Consider the following 25,675-nt stretch of genomic DNA (forward strand, 5'->3'; position numbering starts at 1 on the left):
TCTGTTGCTTCGTCCACGACTTTACTGGTGGAGATATTGGGTAACTGCAACTTCGCTCCCAAGTTTCCACTGTATCTCCTAGCACCTTACAGACACCCACAGCTCCCACAGCAAGAAGCAGCCTCCGCCTGCAAGCACTACCACCCGAATTCGGTCCCTTGTCATCGAGACTGGAAATAACGATACGAATACAAACCAGGCGAGCCAAACCGACGACGCCCAGTCTTCTCTCCCGCATGTTTTTTATGTGCCACAGACACCCAGCCCATTCCACGGAGACACTTTTGAGGATGCTGAAGACTACCTGGACCCCTTCGATCGGGTTGCCAGCATGAACGAGTGGGAGGATGTTCGCAAGCTGCGGAGAGCTTACTTCGCTTTGAAGACTCTGCGAAGACGCGGTACGAGAACCATGGGGGTTCCTTTGCGACATGGCAAGAGTCTAACAGACAGCTCCGCGATGCTTACCACAACGCCGAAAGAAAGGAGAGACCTGAACAAGCCATCTCTTCTAGGAACGAGCGGCTTAACGAGAGAGTCTCGTCGTTTGTCAGGACGTGCTTCGTTGTTTTTTTTTCTTTCAGATGCTCAGACTCTGCAATGTCCGAGGAAAATAAGGTGTGACATTTAATGGGTGGAGTCGAGGAACAGCTTTTCGCCGGACTCGTGCGCAATCCACCAACAAGCGTGTCCGAGTACGTGAGTGATGCAACCACGATGGAGCGTACTCTTCAACAGTGGTCATCACAGTACGAATGCCCCAACATCACGGCTACTGCATGCTCCCTTGGGTCCGACACGAGAAGCAGGCCCTCGCAGACTTCGTACGAAGCGTTGTGCGTGATTAACTGCGGCAACTCCAAGCAGTGGCACCAGTGGGACCCCAACCACCTATGACAGCACTTGCGAACATTCCGGAGTGAACTCAGACAGACGGAGCGACCACTCCCACCACCAAGACCTGAGGTCCCCGTCCTAGCATATTCGGGGGAATTGAGAGCTCCTCCTCCACCATCTACAGGTCCGATTGTGCGGACAGTGGACCAGGCTGCACATCTGTTCCCGGACACCTCTTCGCATCCGCTACCCGCCTCAAGGTACCCAAACGTACCTACGTATCGACCACCTGGCTCAAGACAGAGTGCTACTAAGGCAAGTATACATAACACACGAACACTGCCTGAAAATCCGGCTAACCTCGCCGTTCGCGAAGATGGCGTGGAGAGTGAGCATTTCAGGGGTTTGGTTTGCTTCACAGAAGCCAATGAAAACCAGTCACAACACGAATTGCCAGAAGCGTCGATGCACACGCTGCACGGCACATGCCCGTGCACACCATGGCACACCCGTGACATTACCATTTGCACTCAGTCGGGTGCCATGCCAACGCCTCATCCGCATGAGAACTCCTGGATCTTGTAAAAGTAGCGAACGGCTTTTATCTCGGGGCCGAGCTACGAGATAGGAAGATAACTATCGCGACCCCTCGTTTCGGTCAGGGCCCACTGGTAGACTGCACGGACGTCGCTCGGAGCTGCTGAGTTACTGTTTCGTAGCAGTCACGCAAATAATTATTTTCCTTTTTAGAAAATTGCATGAGGATCTGCAGACAGTTGTTGCAATCTTTGGAGGATCCAGGTGCCTTATTCCACAAAAATCAACAGCGCCGGCACTACGTTCAAGCACCGTGCGTAGTTCAGATGAAGAAGAGAACATTTATTCTTGGCGATATTCGCCGCATCGCCATTCTAAGTACAACCAGTGATCGTGAAGGGGCGTGGTGTGAACCCTTGAATATGGATAATATGAGAAAATAGGCTAGGCCAGAAGATGTCTGTGGGGCCTTGGTCAAACTTTCCCAAATAGCGTTGTGGGAGATGGGGTAGAACGGCGATGAGCGTGCTCGGGGACAAATCCAGTATGTGTGGAGGGCTCCACATACCTGGCAGGATGGGTGGCCGCAATGCTGGTCAATGCGGTTGGATGGCATCATTGGGGAGGGTTAGCGTCTTGACCTGCCTGATGAGGTACGCATCATGGTGCGCATCATGACATCATGGCAATACAGAAAAAGAAGGCCGAACAAGCGAGCAATATGAAAGCCAATTGAACCGGCCAAACTCAGCACTCGGTGTCGGTGTCACTCGCTTCTCACGATGCCACCGTGGTCGTAGGGTCTGGCAATGTGTGACCTACGTCACAATGGTCAAGGCTAACGCGAAAGCTGCGCTCATATATTGCACACCACGTGTGCATTGCGATCCCCTAAAAGGTTCCCCAACTTCCCTCCCAAATCCCTTCCATCAGGCCGCAGAAGTGCGGAAAGCGGAGACAGATTCAGGAGGAAAATGAGAACCACTGGAGCAGCAGGGACGAGCGTAGAAGCGTGTCGCGACATGGTGCTGTAAGTCTAGACTGAGCGCTGTGACTGCTCCACGCTGACCCTACAAGGGCGTACGTAAACCTAGTATTTGTATGGGGGGGGGGGGGGTGAGGTTTGCAGTGGCCTTCAGGATGGAATGCAGGCACGGCCGTGGTGCGGCAGACCACTCAGCAGCCGCGCTTCGCCGTGATGAGAATTAATTTTCTTTATATGGATGTTACAAGGCAGTCACGATGTTGTGTAACGAGGATGTTTGCTTTAGCAAGGTTTTCATGTCGCCGCTATTTAAGCAATGACGCTTTCGAAATTGCTAATAAGTTCTTATAGGTCCCGGGTAAAAACAGATTTTTCATGTTTGTTTTATGTCAGTCACAATATAGACCTCGCGTATGTCCTTGCCTTTTGCGATGGGAACAGATGTATTCACCGACCTTGAACACTGAATGCGTAGAACGTACGAACGGCTGCAAATGCCTGCAGATTGCGAGCAGCGGCTCTTGCTGTCTTTTTTTGCGCAGTGCCATTTCCGGGTATTTTGACGAGAGCGCGAGGACATTCTGTTGTATCCATGGAATATCTGTCATTCCCACTTCTGTCGGCTGCGTTGGTGACTACATAATCAGAAAGGAAAAACCACGTTCCAAGTTAGCCAATTTTACTGTTACTCATTGTAACTGTAGTTTTGCAGGACTACTGGCGACGATACATGAAAACCTTTGCATTTATACTTCTCTAAACGATTGAATGAAAGTCATTTATTAGATAATGGGACGGCGCGTTGCCAGACTAAGAAGTCAATTGCAAGGTTTCACGATGTCTTGGGTTTTCTAGTCGCTTGAGTGATAGTCACTTGTGCTGAGGCTGTGTGCGACCAGAAACGTGGTTTATCAGTCCCCTTAAACCACCCTGATCAGGCCGCTCAGACTACCATATTTGGCAACCAATAGCTGTGTATTAGGATCAGTGTGCAGCGCTTCACGGTAGTTAAGGAATTCTAAATCCTAGGGTGTATGGCCATTCTCCCTGTATCGAACAGAACATTGTCATATTAAATGATGAAGGTCTGCGTCGCTGCCCGCAATGCGTCCACGTCACTGTCGTAAAGCTCAGTTGTCGCTATTTCCAATATAGTATGGTGACTAGGCTGAATTTGCGAAAACCTTATTGACGAAGACCACTTGAGTACGCGAAAGGGGAGACTTGATCGAAAAGAGGACAGGCGGGTTAGCCTGCTGAAGCTGTTGTTTACTTGAAGTACGCTGGCACGTACGCACGTAGTGCATGGCGGCTATCGAGGGTGCCATTTGGCTTAGGAGCTCACCTTGAGGGTGGGGGGGGGGGGGTGGCAGAGAAAAATTTGTCGATACACCTGCAGAATCACCAACAGCGTGTGCCGCCATAGTGCCCCCAGGGAGACCCGTATGCCCCTGCGTCCAGATAATTTCTATCGGACTGCTTAGTTTCTGATGCCTATGAAGTATGCGCTCAATAGCAGGCGCTGTGGCATCCTCCGAGGCTGGGCGAAGTATTTTAGAGTAGGCTGTACTGAGTCACTGAAGACACGTACCGGTTTATGGTGTATGGTGGATTACAGTCGCTCCCCAGATGGCAAGGAGTACAGCATCTACTGGAGTACCGCATGGAACGTGGCTGCTATAGGTCCCTGTGTAGGCGGTGGTCTGCGTGCAGACCCTGGCCATACAGGTGTGGTCAAGAGAGAGAGTAGCGTTAGTGTAGATGTAAATTGCATCTAAGCTGGCTGCCTTGAGTTGTCAGGTGGCAAAAAGTTGGCGGCCAGAAGCGTTTGTAGGAGGACGTGACGGCAGCCCACAAGCCCTGCCGTCGTCCCTACCTTTACTTTGGTAGATGGACAAAGGCGGCGAGCCGAGCGGCGGCTGCGACGAACATTGTGGCTAGCTTCCAGAACGGCACTGCGCGTGCCGAACTTGCGCCTCGAGAAAGCGCTGCGCCTCCTTATTTTTCTCTTCCTTGACAGCCGGTGCCTTGGCACCGGCTGACAGCGCCGACCAATGCACCCCACGTTGCGGCGTCGGTGGGCGCTACAGGGCCCCCCGCCCAGACGAAACGGTGATAAAAGAACTGAGAGAAATGAAATTTCAATAAGGCCCGGGGTCATTCCAGGTAGTGTGAGTCCGTTGGAGACGAAGGGAACGAGCAAACCTCTCCGGTGGGCGGCGCTGCGAGTGGCGTTGCGGACGAACGGCACACAGCACACCGACACGGAGAAGGTGAATTAAGGCAGACGCCTATGCAGCAGTTCACGCAAGCCATTCGAAACAAACGGGGACTGGGCGCGGCAAGTGGCGGACACGACAAGCCGCAAACTCAAGCGTCACACCCGCACACATCCGTGCGCTCTGGTGGATTCAGCTTGGTCACGCGCTGGTCTGGTTTTGGCCGACGCGCGGTTAATGGCGCAAGCTGCAGATCGCTGTGCGCGACACCGTCCGTGTCACGAAAAGAGGGTCCGGTATGAGCCGGCCGGAGTCTCGGTCTTACCACGGTCAACGGACTTGGACGTGAGTGGTGCTCGATACGGCCATGCAGGCGTCGTCAGACGAGGCCCGATGGTGGCACCGGTGCGGGTTGTCGAAAATCTGGGACAGCCGGAGCAGCAGCAGCCGAGTCATATTGCTTGGCGAGCTCTAAAGCTGGCACAAGTGGAACGACATGATGAGGTGGTGAATGCGAGACACCAGCAAGAGTCATGTCGCGTGTGGGTGGTGTTGCTTCATCTGGCTCATCCACGTCGCGTGGCGATTGTCTATCGCCTCCAATGGCCTATTTGTCAGAGTTGTCGCCGGCGGTGGCCAACGGCAAGGCGGCCGAAGGACACGACGGGCAACGCAGGGCAGGGACGGAGATCGCTGCTGCTGCGGCGTCGCTCTCGCTGGATTGTAGGTGCCGCGGTGAACCGTCTATGACCGGACTACCCTGCACCTCCACCAGATCTCCCGTTGTAGGGATGGTCAAGGACACAGTAGCAGAACTCTGAATGACGACACTAGCTCTTTATTGGACGAACTCGTGTCCTAAAAGCAAATGAAATTCAAAGCCCAACTATAGCGGCGAACACAGTCGACGATTGTGTCAAGTCTGAACTGCGGGTCAAGCACGCCGGCTTTTATAGATAAGTCGTCGTAAGTTCCAACGTAATCGTTGGTATCTGCGTGCCTTCCAAAGGGTACTACACAATTCGGGTCGTGCAGGCCATCTGGTTATACAAGGTTCAGCGGAAACATACACAACAGATAGAATCGACAGTAACATACGAGTAAGTTCCAAATCAGGCAGGTGTACGGGTCTTGCGCTGAGCGACCATGGGTAACATTGGTAAGCCGGTGAAAAGCGGTCACTGGATTACGATATAAAAGTACACTTGTCAATATATATATATATATATATATATATATATATATATATATATATATATATATATATATATATATACAAAGTGAGGTTATGCCTGGATCCGGCAGTTGCACAGGAACTTATAGGTTGACGGCGCCCGTACGTAGGAAATAAAGTATAATAAAGTATCGTCTTCTGCGTATGTACGTCGTCAACCTACAAGTTCATATATATATATATATATATATATATATATATATTGCCACCGGGATGAGAGTAGCAAAACGAGATAGGAAAATTATATTTACACGATATATACAGAAAGAGACGGCTGCAGGCAAGATGACACAACAACAACACGAGCGCTGCCCAGATCGTCGTCTTCACCGTCTTTTTGGCGCATTCTTCCATGCTTGGCATAGCGCGTAACATAGAACCCCCGCCGCCGTGAGCGCCGTCTCGGCGCTTAAGGAGCGGTAGGATCTTGTCCGGCAACATAAGGCTTAAGGCGGGAGACGTGCACGATATCAGTGGCGGACGCGGCAGATGAGCGACTGTGCAATGGAGTGATCTCGTACGTGACCTCTCTGACCTGGTGTAGGACCTTGTAAGGCCCGGAGTATCGGGAAAGAAGCTTTGACGACAAGCCAACGTGGCGGCAAGGCGTCCAGAGGAGGATCAAATAGCCCGGAGAGTAATTACCGACTCTGTGATGGCTATCGTAGCGGGCCTTCTGGGATAGCTGGGAGGCATAAAGACGATCCCGTGCAATCTGGCGAGCCGTTGCAGGCCGAGAAGCTGCATCACGGGCGTAGTCGGTAACAGGGCGCAGAGGTGATGATAAAAGAGTCTCGAAGGGCAATGTGGCATGGCGGCCAAACAAGAGGTAAAAGGGGGAAAGCCAGTGGTTTCATGGCGTGACGAGTTGTAGGCGAATGTCACATAAGGCAAGGTGCTGTCCCAATCACGGTGGTCTGAGGAAACGTACATGGAGAGCATTGTGGTCAGCCTGCAGTTGAGGCGCTCGGTAAGCCCATTGGTTTGCGGATGGTAGGCAGTGGTTAGCTTGTGACGGATGAAACACGAACTAAGAATGTCGTCGACGACTTTGGACAGAAAGGAGCGACCACGGTCGGTCAGCAGCTGTCAAGGAGCGCGGTGGTGAAGAATAACGTCGTAAAGTAGGAATTCTGCAACGTCAGTGGCACAGCTTGTCGGTAGTGCCCGCATGATAGCGTATCGTGTGGCGTAGTCCGTAGCGACGGCAATCCACTTGTTCCCAGTCAGAGATATTGGAAATGGCCCTATAAGATCAAGGCTGATGCGGTAGAACGGGACACCGGGAATATCGATGGGCTGAAGAGGACCGGCTGGCGACAAGGATGGTTGCTTGTGACGCTGACAAGACTCGCCAGAAGCAACGTATCGGCGCACAGAGCGGTGGAGGTCTGGCCGGAGGCCTGGAGGCCTGCAACAATTTGTTTTTCTCTCTCTCTCTCGCTCTCATTTTCTCTTTCTCTCTCCCGAGCATAGCGCGCAAAGCTCCATGAGGTGGTTGCTAGGCAACGCCGTGGCAGGCGGCACCCATTACGGCCGGCTTAAACAGCTCCCCAGTAAAAAGCATTATCTCATGTGCTTGCACTGGTCTTTAATGAGGCAAATGAACTATAATCGCGGACAACTTTCTGTGGCAATGAAGGGAAAGCTACGGGCGCCTGGACGCTGCACATGTGTTACCGCGTCATGTAGTCCGGCAGCGTTTGACAGTGCTTTTGGTTGCTCGGAACAGACGCTGAATCGACCCAGCTTCCACGTGAAACGGTTTCACGTTTGCACAAACGCGAAAAGAAAAAACCGCACAATAAGTTATATTTTACACTCAATTGTGTGTTCTGTCTTATGTAATTGCTAATAAGCTCTTTGTGTTTTCTCTTCCCTAGCCCAACCCAACGGGGATTAAAACGCGGGATTATTTTCAGAAGCGCTCTCACTTTTGCGCGCTTAGCCTTCGTAGCTTTCCCTTCATTGCCACTGAAAAGCGTTCACGAGTATAGGTCCCAAGGAGGCTTGCTCAGTATTACGAGGCAGAAAGAGGCACTAGTCTTTTACACAGGTGACAGCAGCACTATTAACACGGAAGTTTGAGCTTCTTAAAACATGGGTCCCGGCAGCCGCCAGCTGGTTTGGTTTGGTTTTCCTTCTATGGATGGCGCTTATATTATAATGACAAAAAATTTCGTCCTTCTTGTATCAGTTCGCTAGTTCTCTTCTTCACAGCGACAATAGCGTACAATGCTTATATAAACATGAAATACACGAAAATGCCGAAGAAGCATGCGGCATTCGAACAGTAGATCCGCTGTACAGCGATTAATAAATGATGCTGATACTATGGCGATGACACTGTGGGACAACAACGAAATAACAACAGTGGCATGACGACGATGAAATGACAAATAATGAATGATGACGATGGTGTAAGTAACGAAAATAGTTATGACGGCTGTAGTATGACGACGAAGGGATAAGGACGGTAGAGTGACGACGAAGGAGTCAGGATGATGGCATGACAATGACGGCTTGGCGACAATGGGTGATAAATCTGAAATGACAACGACGCAATGTCTATGATCGGCTACTATGGCAAGACGACGACGGAATAGTGACGGCATAATTACGAAAGTGTGATGACGACGATGTCATGACCAGGGAATGACTACGACTGCATGATTAAGAAGGCGTGTCGACGACTGCATGATGACGAGGAAATAACAATGCAATGGCGACGACACAGTGAAGGCGGGGGAACGATGACGACGACGTGATAAAAAGGGAGGGATCACAATGAAATAAACGATATATAAGGACGATGATGGCGTCTGTCCAATGGAGCTCACGTCCGCGCCTACGTAGACTTTCTCCCCAGGGATGCATTGGTTAGCGCTGCATCCAGTGCGAGCTTGCACTTGGTGCGGTAAGAGCCAATTATTCAACACATCAGCTAGCGCCCACATATTTGGGGGACCAGGGAGAAAAAGCTTCAATTTAAAATGTAACCGTGCTCTTGTCTTTTGTGCCATCAAAGAGCACTGATGTCACAGAAATGTGACTGCGGTCACAGGTCTGCTAAATGCATTGGGTACATTGCTGCTCTGTAGAAAAAGCATTAAAATATTTTATTCTTACAGAAAAGATGTGTGACTCTGTGATTCTTACAGAAAAAAGGCAACTGCATCACACCTTATTCTCTGAAAACCCCATTTAGTTTCAATCGAGCTTTTTCAACAGGTCGAGGCAAGGAGTGAGCAAGCTTTGGGGCAAAATTGTGAGTAAAACCACTTTTATTCATCATTATTCTTTATTTCGGCATTCCGACCAGAATACCCAATAATTTACGGATGCGAATACGTTTTCTTTTTTTACAATAACGCCTTTGAACTTCTAACGTGCCTTCAACTGCACTGTTTTCAGAAGATTCTAATTTGGAGAGAGGATAAAAATGCCGCCTGGAAGGGAACTCTACAAGCCGAATTAATATTATTTACGGTTGATCAATAAATGAATACAGCGTTTACCAACGTCTATTTGATTCTGCTGCCTAAATAGAAAAACGTTGGGTTGGGGAACAATTAGCGAGGGTCAATGCAGTGGCAACCAGCGGCTGATTACAAGGTTGCTGATAAACCTTCTGCGAGTAACGACAGGACAAATAGAACGAAAGTAGCCATCCTCGGTCCGTATTCACATGAATCACATTATTCTGATGCTGAACACATAATTGGTGAAAGCACTTTGCAAAACAACTTTGAATTCGACCATATGAAGTGAAGCAGGGGTGTGTCTGGTGACTTCCAAGTTGGCTCAGCATAAACACCCAGAATTAAAAAAAATACACGGGGTGTCTATGCTACAATTAAGACAACTTGACAGCGAAAGCCCGAGCGCCGCTAACCCAATAAGACGACGACCACTTTTTACGCTTTGGGAAAACTCTTTCGTTATTTTCTTTATTTTATTTATCCACATTGTGCTACACATTTCGCAAATAGCAAGTTAGTCCTATTTCACCAAACTCGGACCGTCACTAAGCACTTAATTTTTGCTGAGACAACGTCACTGAACCGCAATTTGTAGGTCATCTTTTAATCACCAAACTCGGACCCTGACAGCCTTTTCTTTGTGAATCACCGTCACTCTGAAACTACAATTTACAGTCATTTTTGCAAGTCATGACTTTTTCTGCAAGTCACCCTTCCTATGATTCATCAAACTCGAAGCGTGACTCTGCACTTTTTTCCTGAGTCACTCTCACTTGAACTCTCAAATGTCACATATATTATTTTGCAAGTCACTCCCCCCCCCCTCCATAACTCCTTGATTCACTCTTGATTCACCCTATCACTGCTTGGTTCACCTTCATCGACTTCACCTCAGTTTCCATCTCAGTTTTACTTCCATCACACTTGCTTTGTTTTATTATTCCAAATTTCTCATTTTAGTTACTCTTTATTTACCCTATCACGACTTCATCCACCTTCATTCACTCTTAATTCACTTTCATTTACTGTTCATTATCTTAGCTCACTCTATCAAATTATTCCCTTTGACGCCTCCCAACTATACCCCTTTAATATACCATTAATTCAGTCCTACTTCTACTCATTCACCTCTATCTATACCCAATGTCACTTCAATTCAAATGCTTAATCATTATTCCACCCTTAATCGTAGTTTTGGTCGCATATCACCTCTCATCCTAAGAGTAACATTCGGTGTCGACTGGCTCGGCTTTCAAACGAACATGAAGGGAGTTCTCACATGAGACATATAAGCCTTTCTAATTAAGAAACCTTACATTAAAGTCCACAGGGACATAGCAAAAGAAGGCTCAAAAGAAGAGGAAACAGAAGGAACAAAAGGTAATTCCCTCAACGCAATCCGTGGTTACATGGCTGTGCCGAGGAACCATTATTTCCACAGGGCCTGATGTTCTTGTCAGATCATCACTTCGAAAGGTTGTATAGGGGTCTGAACATACCCACAAGAGAATTATTAAAAGCATTTGATGGCAGAAAAACACAAATGATAATTCTTTCAGCAGCGATCACTAATTTTTACTTGGCCTCGTTCTCGGCAAGCACCATCATTACCCTCATTGCTCGTAGATTGATAAGGACACATAAAGCTCCTAAAATGCAAAGTTCCAGCGCTTACATCATCATCATCATCACCGTTTATTTCTGTCCACTCCATGATGAAGGCCTCTGCCAGCGATCTCCACTTGCCCCTCTCTTGAGCTAGCTGAATGCAACTTGCACCTGAAAATTTCCTAATTTCATCACCCCACCCAATTTTCTGCCATCCTCGACTGCGCTTCTATTACCTTGGCACCCATTCTGTAACTATAATCGTCCACCAGTTATCTGAGCTACCCATTACATACTTAGCGCTAAGTTGTAATAGCCTCGACAACACACGTTCATTCGAGTAGCGCGATTTTTCTTCACATTAGCATTGATCGAACGTCCCTTAACTAGTTTTTCAGATAGCTGAAGCACCCTTTTAAGACCGCACATTGGCGAACGCGTTGTCTACAAGAGCAAGTATATAGAATGAGGCCAAATAATCAGATTAGGAAATTTCTGTTTACTCGGCAACTGGGTAAGCATGAAACACCAGCAGGGGGAGAGGTTTCGGCGATTAATTTATTCGCAAATATTATCATGGTGACGAAGAATGCGATAACTCTTCGACGTCGCATTTGCCTAAGGGACTACACATGAAGGGGCCGCAAGTGCCATGGATGCCTATACATCCTGGAAGAGGACGCTAAAAACTCGAGGGAATTGTACTGTGATGCGACTGCTCTACACAGGAACTGCACGTGTGACGGTCTTTACAGAGAAACCTCACGGCTTATCTTTCTCTCGACCACTGCAATGTGCCCTCCGCGATAACACTTCACTCCAGAGCGTAGATTAGCTCCACGCACATGCCACCTGCGACTGGCAGCAAACAGGAATATGGTCGGTTTGTTTCGCCAACCGTTTTCGCCTTCCATGTAAAAGGTAAGTTATTAAACGTTCAGTTATTTCTCGATGTCTAAATTCGAAGCAATGCCCGTATGTATAATGATCGTCTCGGACCACGTTTCTGTGACGTGGCAAAGTTGAGATACACACTCGTATATTTGGTCGTGAAGGAAAGAAAGAGTGGCGAAGGAAAGGCAGGGAGGTTAACCATTTCAGCACAACCAGTTTGCTTCTCTACACATGGGAGCGGGATGAGGGGGAATTAATGATGGGGAGGAAAGAGAGAGCACACACATCGTCAGTCACAGTCCGTCACTCTTGCGTGGTACGTGACATCACTGTCACAGCCACTTGTCCAAGCCCGTTTGTTTTAAAAACCCAAGTAGTCCCTTTGTCGCCTTCAGCTGCGATGTCTTCTGTCGACAACACGTGAGAATCGTTTCAATTGACATTGGTCTATTGTCAAGGTGCGCTAGAATGGACACCAGGAATTGTCTCGGAACATTATATTCAAGTCAGTCGCATAGAATGTGTTCTAGCGTCTCCTCGCAAAGACAGGCATTCCAAAAAGCGTTGTCGGCCATTCCAATGAGAAATGAATAAGATTTCGTGAATGCTACCCCTAGCCATAAGCGATAAAGCATAGTGGCCTCACTTCGGCGGAGTCCACTTGACAAACAGAGATGCATCAAAGAGTGCAGGTAGTATTGACGATTGCTCCGGTTCGTGTGGCTGCTCGGTCTGCACCATAGAGAGAGCGTGATCTGTGCAAGCACTCGAAGTCTGCTGGCTGCGTCGGACCGTGAGAGTGGTATGGCCTCTTCCTGTGTATAGTCAAGAGCTGCCCGAGCGGGATTATCGGCGTCTTCATTCCCTATGACGCCGCAGTGACTTGGAAGCCACTGAAATGTCACGTAGAATCCTTTATCATGTGATGTATGGAGTAGGTATCTAATATCGAATACGAGCTGTTCGTATGGCCTGTGACGCAGAGCTAATAGCACAGATTGTGGGGCTGCCTTTGAGCCACTGAAGATTGACTATTGTCGAGGTTGTTCCCGCGATTGACGAAACAAAGTGCAGCGCGAAGAGCAGCTAGTTCCGCAGATGTCGATGTCGTTGGGTGGTCAGTCCCGAAGCTGATGGTAATAGCTTTTGCTGGGACAACCACAGCACCCGACGAACACTGGAGGTTTATGGAACCATCAGTATAAATAGGGAGAACGGAAGCACGCGTCCTCGTGCTTCCCGTTCTCCCTCACCGCTACGTCGCAACACGTCCCGCCGCAACAATATGTACACTGTCCGCACAATTCTCGTGTAGAAGAAGCAGAGACAGTTGTTTTAGCACAGGCAACGACAGCTCAGATTTTTTTCTTGGTTCCTGGTACACTGAAATGTACAGTGGGGCTAATAAGACACCAAGGGAGTAACGATGGTTTAGATGCAGCGGGAAGCCCGAGGGAAGTTTGTCGTTGTAGTTGATAGTTTTAGAGAACGATGCTTGTCGCCTGTCTGAAGGTAGTGTAGCAAGGTGGTGATAGGGGGCACGTGCAAAACGTCTGATGTACGTTCTCAGGGCTTCCACCGTAATGTGAGTTTGCATGGGTGGTCCCGAGCAATCGCAATAGTTGCCTCTATAGACGTGCATCTGGGCAAACCAAGGCCAACTCTGAGTGCTTGAGCTTGTTCTGCCTGCAGAGAACAAAGTGTTGTTCAGTACAGGTAGACTACATCTTAAAAAATTTCCTACGTGAGAACCCACAGGTTTCTGGGCGTAATCATTGACCGAGACCTCTGTTGGAGCCTGCACGTGGCCTATATGAAACGGCGTCTGCCAGCAACTTCCCAGTTGTTGTACGCATGACAGTGCCTTCACCCTACGCGAAGTATACTACAGACTTCTTATATTATAATTAGTATGATAAGTATTTTAAATGTTTGAAATTGTGGTATTGTTATTTCAAAACGGTCAGGATATGTCATTGAGGACATTGATTGATCGTTATTGCAATTGCTAGTCAGTAAATGGGCTCACTTGAGGATGTTATGAGACATTTTCCGTGACTCTCAGAGGTGTTGGTTGCTTAACAGGATAATGGCTAAATTCCAAGCAATGCGTTTACTTCCCTAATACTACGTACGCGTTTACGGGCTGACATCTTCATGACTTCTTCATTCTCGTACTACGCATTATATCAACTGACTTTTACCAGTGTTTCGTATCGAAATCGGGGTGATCAAAATTTTTCGTACTATAGTGTTCTCAAAGCCTAGCTCCATGACAAATGTTTGTTTGGTTGTCTTCAAGTACTTCTCAACCAAGTGGGCATCGTTAAATTCATTCGTATGTCCCTTTTTTCTTTTCTTTTCCCAGTGTGACACAGCGTAAGCATCAGCGCTTCACTATGGTAGGCAATTACACTACATCAGAAGAGCCCACAAAAGTTGTACACCGAGGTGAAGCCGTCAAAACAGTTCTTCGTGACCGCGGATCGCCCAATGGAACCGGTAAGATCAAAATCTGCTCGCAGCTTTTTTTTTTTTGTGCTCCAAAGAACGCTTCCAGAAATTCAGCCACACAAGGTTTAAATTGTGCATGTGCGCAGGGCCACTACAGGACAAAGGCATTTGCTTGTCTTTTGACCTACATTTCGCCTATTTACCTACGTGTGCATGTTGTATGTATATGTGTGTGTACTCTTCTGTGCTGGCGCTGTCGTGCTTTCGTGTTGGCGCGCGTGCGTTTATCTTTGTACCTGCGTTTCGCTTCGTTCACAAGCACCTGCGTGTGCGTCCGTGCATGCAAGTGCACATTGTATTGTGTGTTATAATTTCCCGTGCTCCTTTGTAGAAAATTCACTGCTTCGGGGCAGATTCATGGGGTTGGTGCGTATTCATGTGCTTGTGTGAGTGTTTGTGTGTGTGTCCATATGCGGGCTCACGTGTGTGCGCAGTCTGTATACAAGAGCAGAGTTAACATATTTGAAAGATCCAGCCCGCACTCGACTTCTGATGGTGCGACACATAGATACAGAATCTGTGCTGAAAGTAAGGCGAGAAGTCGTCGCGTTGCGCGCTTTTCCACTTCGTCGGGAAGCCGGTAGTGGGGAAAGGTGGAGGAAACTTCAGCTTCAAAACGCGACGAGCTCAGCTGGTTTCGAGCAGAAGACGCCTGTGGACATGAATGAGAGTTTAGTGCTGTTTCGTCGCTGCGTTAGTGCAATATTGGAGCGAATGATGCAAAAGAGCTTCGCGGTGAAGGAAGTCCCCAGATTATGTGCAATGACTGCAAGAGAATGGTCAATAAACATTTGTTCCCTACGGCACAACGGTAAATGCAAGTGTCTACGTGGAAGTCATCCGGCCAAGGAAATAAGATGACTGCGCATGCGTCGAGAGGTCGCGGTATCATGGGTTCTGAAACACGACAACGCTCTATTGCACGCGTCATTCGTCCCCAGGTAGTTTTCGAACCAACGGGGTATATACCCAGCCACCATACATGGCCCACCTCTCTTCCTGTGACTTCTCCTGTTTTTGAAGACGAAACGCGCGTTGAAAGCACACCAATAAAACACCGGAGAAACCGCCCAAAGGTCCGCATGAAGGTGGCCAAAGGGATTGCACAAAAGGACTTCTGAGACGACTACCAAAAGCGCACAACTCGTTGGGTTTGCGGTGTCGATGCGCAAGGCCGTAATTTTGAATACTCCTAAGGCCATTGAATGATTTTGTCAAACAAATTGCGTTTTCTATACTCATCCTCCTTACTTTCAGCACAAATCGTGTATATTTCAAGCAATGTTGAAGCATACTTCCTTGTAATGTATTACTTCATCAAAATGAGTATGCTCGCTGCTCCTGCGTGACAACTTACTGCCAGCAGTTACGTGCATTCTGCTTCCACAAAATTCACTTCGTTCTGGAAGCAAGAAAGCACTGGTGCGTCACATAATTATTCATATGCCACGCCGATTCCGAAGGCTCGAGAATAGCTCGTTCAATAGGAGGAGGACGGCATGAAGTAGAACATCTTGAAGGGGCCTCCTCGCTCAAATGTTGATTCTTCTACGTCACAAATTGTCTACATTAACAACTAACATGACGCACGTAATGTTTAATGAATACCATAGAAGGTCACGATCCATTTCCGTGCAGTACGTGCTCTTCTCATACTTGGTGGGCCCTTCTTGTATGGGTAAAAACATTATATTGTCACGTACGAGTTTGTACCGCTGTGGACAAAATGACGTTGGTTGGGGAAGAAGAGGCTGAAGTGTCTCGGAGCTCGGTAGATGGTGTCACTCTGGCCACAGAGCTACAACCCTCTGTATATATTGTAAATACATATATTTTTCTCCCCGTAACAATATAAGCGCCGAAAACGGTGTTGAAATATGACATATTTACCTAGAATATGCGTCCCAAGGTGTCGGTCTTATACATACTCCAGTATCTAGTCCCACATTTCATGGTATTTTTACCTACATTAGTTGTTGACCAGAAACAGCAAAACTTTTGGCGGTGAGACTAGGTGTACGGAAAAATATGTGGAGAGCGCTCATATAATCAGTAAGGTTAATTTTATACCGCTACTTCACCAGATTTCCTTTAACTTTTAAAGGTAAACTAAGTTGTGTAGATCAAACATTTCGCTCTCGCTTTCTGAGGCCTACTTCAATACAACACCAAGTACGCAGTGACGCAGATGTTGATGAGCTTTTCGCGATTTCCCGTGTTCCAACCGCAGACCTATTGCATGAAAGTGCCCCTATGGATATCTGCTGGAATGTACCGGTGGCCATGGCTGCTGCAGCATTCTTTGTCTGCATGCCGTGGTCGTGGTTTGGCCTCTTATTCGTGTTCTTCATGGAGAAGTTCGACATCACGAGGGAGATGGCGTCCTGGCCAAAAAGCACCGCTTCCATGCTCAGCCACATTTCAGGCAAGTTTTGCACTCCAAGCGAAGCACTGCTAATATCTGCCTAGGGCCTTGATGGTCCTTTCCGTTGTGTATACAAGGCGTGTTTATTGCACTGAAACACATTATTTAAGGATCAGTGTGACTGAGCGGAGGGATCTTCGAGGCCGCATCTTGGTTTTCGACAAGCGTACGAGTGACCCAATACTGCAAAGTTAGCAGCTTTCGTTTTGTTTTAGTTTAGAAAAGGCTTGGCGAAAATGTGTGACCAATGCGCTTTTCTGCATTTTAGGAGGCGTTACGGTAAAAGAGGTAATATGTGGAGGAGAAATCGCTCGTGTTATCGGGATAGACAAGTAAATATACACTTATTTTTTAAATCTTTGTCATTATGGCTCATGTTGTAATTGCTAAATTCAAACGGCGAGATAATTAAGTCTTCTCCCCTAAGCAGAGATCCGAAGACTAGCGCCAATTTTCATATATACGTCGGTAAAATGACCTCCCAAATACACGACCGTCCAGCCTACAAATCACGAAACATCTGTCTAGCTCTTCTGGAGAATGTCCACTATAAGGCCAATTTATTCCAAGTCCATTTCGCGGCCGAATTTTTCAGATGTGGCACGGTCGCCTTACAGTTTTTGTCAAGACACACCGCGGCTTCAAGCAGTGTACTAGTCGGCTTAGATTCCGCGATTACACCGTATAGACTAAGATGAGCCAGGGTAAATAATGATTGTGTTCATTAGCTATCTGCACATTAGGAAATCACGTGCAAGTCCTTCTGTTCAAAAAAATCCACACGAAGAATCGTAAATGTGTTAGATGCGTCTAATATAACGGTTGTTCAACATTAAGCTTTACAAAATTTTTAAATATCGCCGGTGTCAGGCAGCATAATCCTTATCGTATAGCTGGTTTATTCGAAGAAGCCGACCTTAGTAGCATGGTAAATCGAAACACATATTCAAATTATTACCAACATCCACTAAATAACTTCTGAATTATTTACTTTACGACACATAATACAATTTACGAATTGTAGCCGGTGAGTTTGCAAGAAGCGTTCACTTGAATTTAGTTTCCAGGATGACACCAGTTTCGAGATATTATTTCTCAAAGTGTGGAGCGCAATACATGGGCGTTCCAGTTACGTTGCTTCTTCAATATAGAAAACAGAATTTTGGTAAAAAGTAAGCGGAACAACAGTGCATTTTTACGGCGAGTTTGATGGCGCATATCTCCAAACTGGTGTCATTCCGAAAATTCATTTCAAGTAGACATGCCTGACAAGCTCACCGGCTACAATTCGTAAATTGCAATATGTGTGATGAAGTAATAACACAACAAGTTATTTAGTGGACTTTTGTTAATTAGTTGAATATGTGTTTCGATTTCCCGTGCTACTAATGTCCGCATCACCGAATAACCCAGCTCAACGATAAGAATTATGCTAGCTGCCGCAGGCGATTTTTAAAAATTTTGTAAAGCTTAATTTTGAACACCCCGTATAGTCTGTTATATAGTATTAAGCGTGTTATACAAAATATATTTCTGCATGAACTCAATAAAATGAAAGTGGTATTTGTTTTGGTAGTAAAGAAAGTGCGAGAGGCCGTGGCCGGCTAGGAACGACTGCTTTGCCTGTCCAAGTGTGGTTGCCTCTCGGTAAGCCTAGGTCATTGCAAACCACAGTGGAAATATGTATAGACAGTGTCATATAGTGAGGCTTTTTAAGTGATAATGTGCAAAATTTTGCAAAGTAAATAAGCCCGATATATAATATGTAGATATCGTCATCAACATGGAGTATAGCACGAGTAAACAATACAAAACTCTACAGAGAATGTTTGCAGGCTGTTTTTTAGACACGCGTATGCAATATGGGTTTTCGTGTGTAGGTGCCTGCTTTTTGGAGGAAATATTTTATCTCTCCGAAATGTTTCATCTGTGAATCACGAGATTCTAATAGAAGGTACCTGTATTTTACCAATAGCCCATTTTACAGAAGAAAGGCTACGGGACATACTTTTCTTTTTTGCCCATCTGTAGATATTGTCGGAAAATGCGTATCTCCGAGGACATAACATTTTATTATTGGACGTAATCTTTCTGGTGGGAAGTATGACTTCCGCAGCACGAGCTTCTCGCCACATAAGGTCGTTCTCCTTTCAGGACTGGCAGTCTACGCTCTTCAGCGATGCAGCAAAACCTACTATATCGTGTTGTTGAGCACCATTCTTTCTTCAGCAGCTTTTATTTTGTCAGCATTTGCATCCAACATATGGTGGATGACCATGACAGTTGGCGTGATGCACGGTAAGAAATATTATCTATTAAAGTTGCTTTGAGTGTTTGTATTTTATCACAATAATTTCATGCTCTAACCCTACGAGCCCCCTTCTCTATAAAGCAGAGGTAGCGATAATATAAAATTTGGGTCCGTTACTCCCGCTAATGCCACTCCTTGTTTGGAGCTCCATACATATGACAGTGTCAGTGGTTTAATATTTACAGAAGACGGCATTTCAGCCGACTAATTGAACAAAGTTACGACCACTTGGTTTATTCCAAGAAAATAAGGAAAAGTTTAAGTTTCTCGCGGAATTCCAGAGGCCTCTCTATAGGAGTACACATGAGGCCAAGCTGGTGCGAGGCCATCAAGGATCCTTTCACTACAAATAATCCAATTCGAACAGTAGCAGCTTGTAGTAGTTTCCAACATCTCCAACACGTCCAGCCATGTTGCTGAAACATGTTCTTGAAAATGAAGAACAATGCAAGTCATTTCTAGAAACGCACAGAAAGCAAGAATTTCTAGCTGTATGAGAACTGAAAAACAACGCGAATGAGATGTGATAAATTCAGGGCCCTTTAAGAAACTAACACGGAAAATCAGTAGCGGTATTCTAATTTGTCACTTAATTGATATTCGTATAGATACATATAGTGCCCTATCATTAACAAAATGTAGACGTTATCTGTCATTTCTTTGTGAGCTGCAATTTGATCATATCCATTTAATTTACGTGCTCAGACAGATGTCTTCTGAATGCTGTAACGATTGTAAGGGTGCCTTAGTGCCTAGTTTTCTTTGTGTGTCTTATTTTTGCCAGAAAGCATTCTTTACTGATGATCTGCGCCTATCGTATGGCTCATTAACTAGTGTAAGATGAACAATTATCGTTTCCAGAAAATAGACGGCAATATTATTGGAAAACTTTTTTACAACAGCATATCCTCTCATCACAACATCATATGGCTGTTTTGTAAAAAAAAAAAAAAACGACGCGGGAAGCTTTGTTAGTCTGTACGATATGAACTTGACGTATGTGCCGTGGCAGGACGACTGACAACACAAAGGCAATTTTTGCCGTGATAACAGCTGAACATCACACATGAGAAAATAGTATTTCTTTAGGTTCCCGAAAAACTGTGTCAAGTTTTTGACTGCGTAAAGAAATTAAAGGTACGAAAAGCCGGCCATAATAATAATTGAAAGTGCAAACGCTCGGCAGCCTTGACCTGGAAGTGTGTATCTGGTTTTTCTTTGTTTTCGAGGCTTGGCTACAGCTTCTTATTGAGGCTATGCCGTTCTAGAAGTACGCATTTCCAGGATAATGTATCATTTTTCTTTGTTTATAAGCGGGACTCGGTAACCTAAATAATTGACGGAAGCCTAGTCATAAAAATGTCACTTTCGCCCTAAGGGCGAAGCAATGAATGCGATAGCAACACAGCAATGTCATGCGAAGTAAGGTGAGCGGCTTTGGTAGCAATATGAATTGTAGTAAACATGAGCTGATTAAGTGAGCAGGTGTGCAGCGGTGTAAGTAGACCGACATGAAGAGAGACTCTATGACCACGAGAAGGCGCGTGTGAAACGCTGGTGTTGATGAGAAGCGCAGCCCGTGGGCAGCGCGTGCGAGGGGACACACCTGTAGCGCTGCACTGCCGATCCGGGCAGCATTGCATGTGTAGCGTGCGTTGGAAAATGTGGCCCGACTATTACTAACTGTGGTGTGAGCGCGCACAAACAAACATGAATCGATCACACTGAATGACTGCAGACAACGACTGTCAAAACGCTGGCAGCAAGCGCATATACGCCGCAGCGGGCGAAGGTACGTGCGGTCTATCGCTTCAACGGAAAGTGAGCGGCGAATGCACAGCGCGTAAAGGTCAGAGCCGTGTGGAAATAAGAGACGGTGCGAGCGAGCGACGAGCGCGGTTGTTGGCAGAGTAGAAATGCGCCCCCCCCCCCCCCCCCCCGCACGCTCCCTCCGGCGCTCGCTTCCCGCTTCCTTGCTTGCGCGTGGAAGATTGAGTGCGTTCGCTCTCCGTGACAGCGTCCGTCCCCGCACGCTTCCGCTCGGGCATACGGCGCGCGGCGAAGATTTTATCTATACAGAACCTCACGGCGACGGTGACGACGACGGCGACGGCGACGCCGACGGCAGGAATCCGGTGGAAGTGTCCATATAATTGCTATCGCAATAAAAAGCTTCGCTGTAAAACCATGTGCATTTCACTCTGTGAAAGTAGATGACCGCCGAAGTGGTTAGCCCACATATAGCGGTTAGGCCGCATACAGTCCGCACTCCCGAGGAGCAACGGGTCTAGGAAGAACGATGGCACGAACAGAGACGAGAATGCAATCGTCGCCGGGAGTTCTTACTACATGGGCCTCCCCATTACGACGAGAGAAGTGAAATCCAAAATTCTGAACCGCACCTTGTATTATATACACGCGAGACGGTGGCGCTGCCCCATGCGAACGGCAGGAAACTAGGCACGCAAGCGGTTGACACGTCAACAAAGAGAGGGCGCTGCGAACGTAGACATGGCCGACGCGGGTCAGCCTTTTGGGCTAAGATCCGATCGTAGTATATCGGTGGTTACCCTTGCTCATGGCACCTCTTTGGGTCCAAGGTGCGACAACGGTAGTTCTCGGGCGGGTTACAGGTCACGCAGTCAACCACCCAGAGGCGACAGCGTATGTGTCATTGCACTTGGACGACTTCTGTACGATCACCAAGATGGGGCCACATTTTCGCTCGCGCGTAACAAAAATTCACGGAAGCCTAGCCATATGAGCGGCTGCCATCGACGCGTTCTTAGCACGGCATTAGACAGCTTTAGTTTAGGGTTTGCACCCAAGCGTAAACGAATCACGTACGTAACGAAATAGCGTTGACATCACCGCGCATGTTCTGGACGTTATTCGGTTTCTGTGGTTTACGTGCGCTATGATAACGTACGTTATTTGGCGAGTTTAACATTCATAATGTTTATGGACGCTAAGAAATAGCGTTGTCGAACATGGCGGACCCATAGCCTCCGCTTCAGCGCGAATCCTCTTGATGGGTATTCTCTCACTCGCGTTGATCGCCAGCAACTATTCAAATCAGCTTTCGCTTTCTGTAAACTCACGTGAAACGTTAGTTATGAGTGCATAGCGCGTCCAATTTCTGAGATCGTTCGCCGATTCTAGCGGCCGTTGGCCTAACGAGACGCGTCCGCATAGCAACAACATGATGGTTGTTAATAGATTGTCTTGGATTGGATACGTTTGGCACGAAGCACCAGACGACGCCCTGTTTTATAACGTCTTCCTTACATTTGTGTTCTCGTACAGTGAACTAAAGTCTCGAAAGGACACGCACCGCAACGTCCCGCAAAGGTGATTTCGTTTGACGTACGGAAGGCGACAAACGCTTTTCTAAAACTGTTTAATATCAGGAAACGGGAGGCGTTATACCAAGAACAAGAAACGTTATTTGTGGTCAATAATTTCTTTGTACACTTTCCGCATTCCACTAGATACGTCACAAGTTAGATCGTGCATTCTCTTCAAAGTGTTTGAGTACACAATTATGGTTCCTCGCTGGGAAAATTGGAGCTAAGCCTCATTTCATTCTGTCTTTTTTTGTAATGGATATAAACGTAGACTAAGCGTCGACTCAAAAACGTAAAAACTCATTGCAGGCGTGAATCAGCGGCGCTTGACAAACAGAAATAATCGCTACTTCTACAGTCAGTGTGTTCCTTTCCCAATGAAGTAAAGAAAACTGCCTCTTCATATTGTTTTGATATGGATATTTTTATTTGACGCAGGGTTAACTAATATGCCTGAACATCTAACGCGGCAAGCCTGCCCTCAACGTAGCGGAGCATTATGAACGCACGATTTACCCCATTGATAATGGTGTTCGGAAATTGTAATTGCCCCCCCAAAAATCTTTATCATCGCCGGGGTGTTTTGAGTAATACACCATGATAATTTTTCTTTGGCTTACATAAGGAACTTGAGAAATCATGCTTTGCTGTAAGGTAGTTTTGAGAGCAGTTGAGAAGTTTTATTTATTGAATAATGATTCATTGATGCAAGTGTGTATCTTAAGATTTGTTAGCTCCAGATAATAACACAGGAGGGCAATTTCCAAAGCAGAACAAATTATGTCAACAATGAATAACACGCACTGTTTAACCATGCAGGCTTTGGACATGGAATATTCCTCACGTCTTCCACCATATATATACTGCAACATTTCAACAAGTACCGTGCGATCGCCACGTCATTCGTTTTCATCGCATATGGTTTGTCCGCTGTCGTCAGCCAGTTCGTACTCGCCGGACTGGTGGAAGTTTATAACTTGGAAGGAGCACTGCTATTGTGCGGAGCAATTGTCATGAACTCAGTCGTGAATGTTATGCTGGCCAAAAACCCTTCCCCATTCAGACTTAGCGGCAAACGAAACAGCATCGAACTTCATGAATGTGAGTTTTCCACGCAACGAAGTCACGGAACTACAGATGCTGACTACGCACCACCCGAAAGGTACTGCAATCTCATATTGACAGCTTGGCGCATTATATGATGTAAAGTTGTCTCAACGAACTTGGAAAGTAATGAACCCTGATGGTGGTAACCTCATATTCTGCGAAATATTTATTGAATTAAGCATGAAAGAGTGAATATAGTGACTTTGTCGACATTAGCCCGACATTATTGTTAACTGGCCAATAAACTGACAATGAGAAAGTGACTCGTTGAAGCACAAATTTATCACTGCTGTGGCGTACGCGTGGCAAAAAGAGCACATTTCCGTGACTTTTTATTTCTTTGAAAAAACCGTGGCCTTACTTTCCGTCCTGATTGCCGCTAAATAAAAAATTAGTTAGTTATGTAAGGTTTTATGGCGTCAAAGCAGCTATGGCGGTTATGCGCCAAATCAAACATTAATAGCAACGGCCTGTTCATTTTTATAGCAGCTCAAAAAACCTACGCTGCTCCAGCCGAACGGAGAAAGCGACACAGCTTGAGAGCAGCACCTTGAAGCAAGTCCTGGCCCTCTTCAGCATGCCTTCATTTTACGTTCTTCTTGGAGCCATCCTTGTTGGAGACTACACTACAGCGGAGTTTCCGGCGACAATCGTGGATTACGGAGTCGACAAAGGCTTAGAGCTGGACAGCGCCAAACATTTGGTGACGTTCTATTCAGTAGGCCAACTTGTGGGCCGCATCGTGGTTCCACTGCTATCGGACTGCATTCCTTCCACCCGCCGACCTCTGTACGCGTTTAGCTTTGTAATATTTGGTGTGTGCATGATAGCAATGCCACAAGTGACTGTTATGTTCCCGGTGGTAGCTTTAGCAGCACTGGTGGGAATGGCGCAAGGCTACTTGTTGTGCATCCGGTACGTGCTTCTTGCGGAATACCTGGGAGTGGAGAGGACGGCGGCCTCCAGTGGGCTCATTGGCGTGGGCATGGTGCCTCTGTCGTTGGTCAGCCCGGTGATCATAGGTAATTCCGCAGTGAACTTGATCCATACCTCGAGAAAGCCTTCCTCATAAATGTACATGCTCGATTGGATTTTCAATATACTCGTGCTGTAATTCAACGGCATTCTGTGATTAAAAATTCGGAACAAAATTCTAACATCTTAGAGGCAGTGTTCACAACAGCCTCATTGTTCTTACTGCACAGACTGAAAGCTGTGCGAAAGCACTAGGCTAAGCATAGACGTGGTAAGCGAGTACATAAAGTATAAAGAAGGTATCGCGCTGTTTTTGTTACATTAGTGGGGTGAATACTTGTAACAACTACTGAAGAATTTTATTTTAGTGAGGTATAAAATCACATTTTCGAACAGTTACGGCAGAATGTTGAAAATGTAAATTAAGAAAACTTCTCACTGCTACATACTAAATGTTAAAGATGCACTCAAACCATCGCTAACTTCGATATGGTACATTTTTATTGCTTTTATTTGACAACGAATGGAGTGGTGATTAAATAGGTTTTTATACACCAATTTATAAAGTAAAAATATTAAAAAAACTAGTCAGTAGATCGGCACACATTGCGCAGTGCACATCGTGAAAGTATAGGACACTTGTGGTCAGAATAAGAGTCACTGCATTCATTCTCAAGGCTTTCGCTTACTTGACATGCTGCTCAATATCTTCGGTCATTTTCCAAGCATCTTGATGGTGTTCCCAAACTAAGAAAAAAAATGTGTTGGCACCCCTCACTCCAGTTGTGCACGAAGGGACGCAAAGCATTGCTGTTTGTTGAAATGAAGCGTTCTTAAGAATTGTATTCATTTTCAGGAGTGAAACGCCGACCGCCCTTGTCATGTCAGTGCAAACTGGTAGCATGTGCAGCGGGAGTGACACTGTGGTTGTTAAAGATTATATGCCTTATTACGTTCAAGTAACATCGTTTGCTCCGTTTGGCTGAGATAACTCACACGTTCGGGGACCCGTTTTCGATCCAGTAGTACATGGCGGGCTTCAGGTTTCTTAGCTGCATAACAACCACAAGTGGCCTCGAATTAATTACGCTTAAGGTCGACGAACACTGCTGACGTGAGGAGCAACTTGGGGCAAGCCGTTCCTGGCGCCGCGCACTAAAAGCGTCGGGTAGCTGAGCTTGAGGAATCCGTGGGACACAG

General features: G+C 46.6%; 2 protein-coding genes across 3 annotated transcripts in view; both read left to right on the plus strand.

Annotated features, from left to right (window-relative positions):
• The window catches only part of LOC119445743 (monocarboxylate transporter 12-like), a 438,947-nt gene that overhangs the window by 182,664 nt on the left and 230,608 nt on the right, over positions 1-25,675 (plus strand). The window lies entirely within an intron of this gene.
• Positions 16,557-25,675, plus strand: part of LOC119445740 (monocarboxylate transporter 12-like) — an 81,595-nt gene continuing 72,476 nt past the window's right edge. For both annotated transcript variants that reach the window (XR_007466019.1, XM_049663580.1), the window contains exons 1-2: positions 16,557-16,735; positions 18,890-19,033. Coding sequence is in view for 1 of the 2 variants with exons in the window: in XM_049663580.1 (XP_049519537.1) it covers positions 16,564-16,735; positions 18,890-19,033 (316 nt within the window). In the remaining variant the exon portion in view is untranslated. The remainder of the gene's footprint in view (positions 16,736-18,889; positions 19,034-25,675) is intronic.

Source organism: Dermacentor silvarum, chromosome 3 (genome assembly GCF_013339745.2).
Source record: "Dermacentor silvarum isolate Dsil-2018 chromosome 3, BIME_Dsil_1.4, whole genome shotgun sequence".
NCBI classification, from domain to species: domain Eukaryota; kingdom Metazoa; phylum Arthropoda; class Arachnida; order Ixodida; family Ixodidae; genus Dermacentor; species Dermacentor silvarum.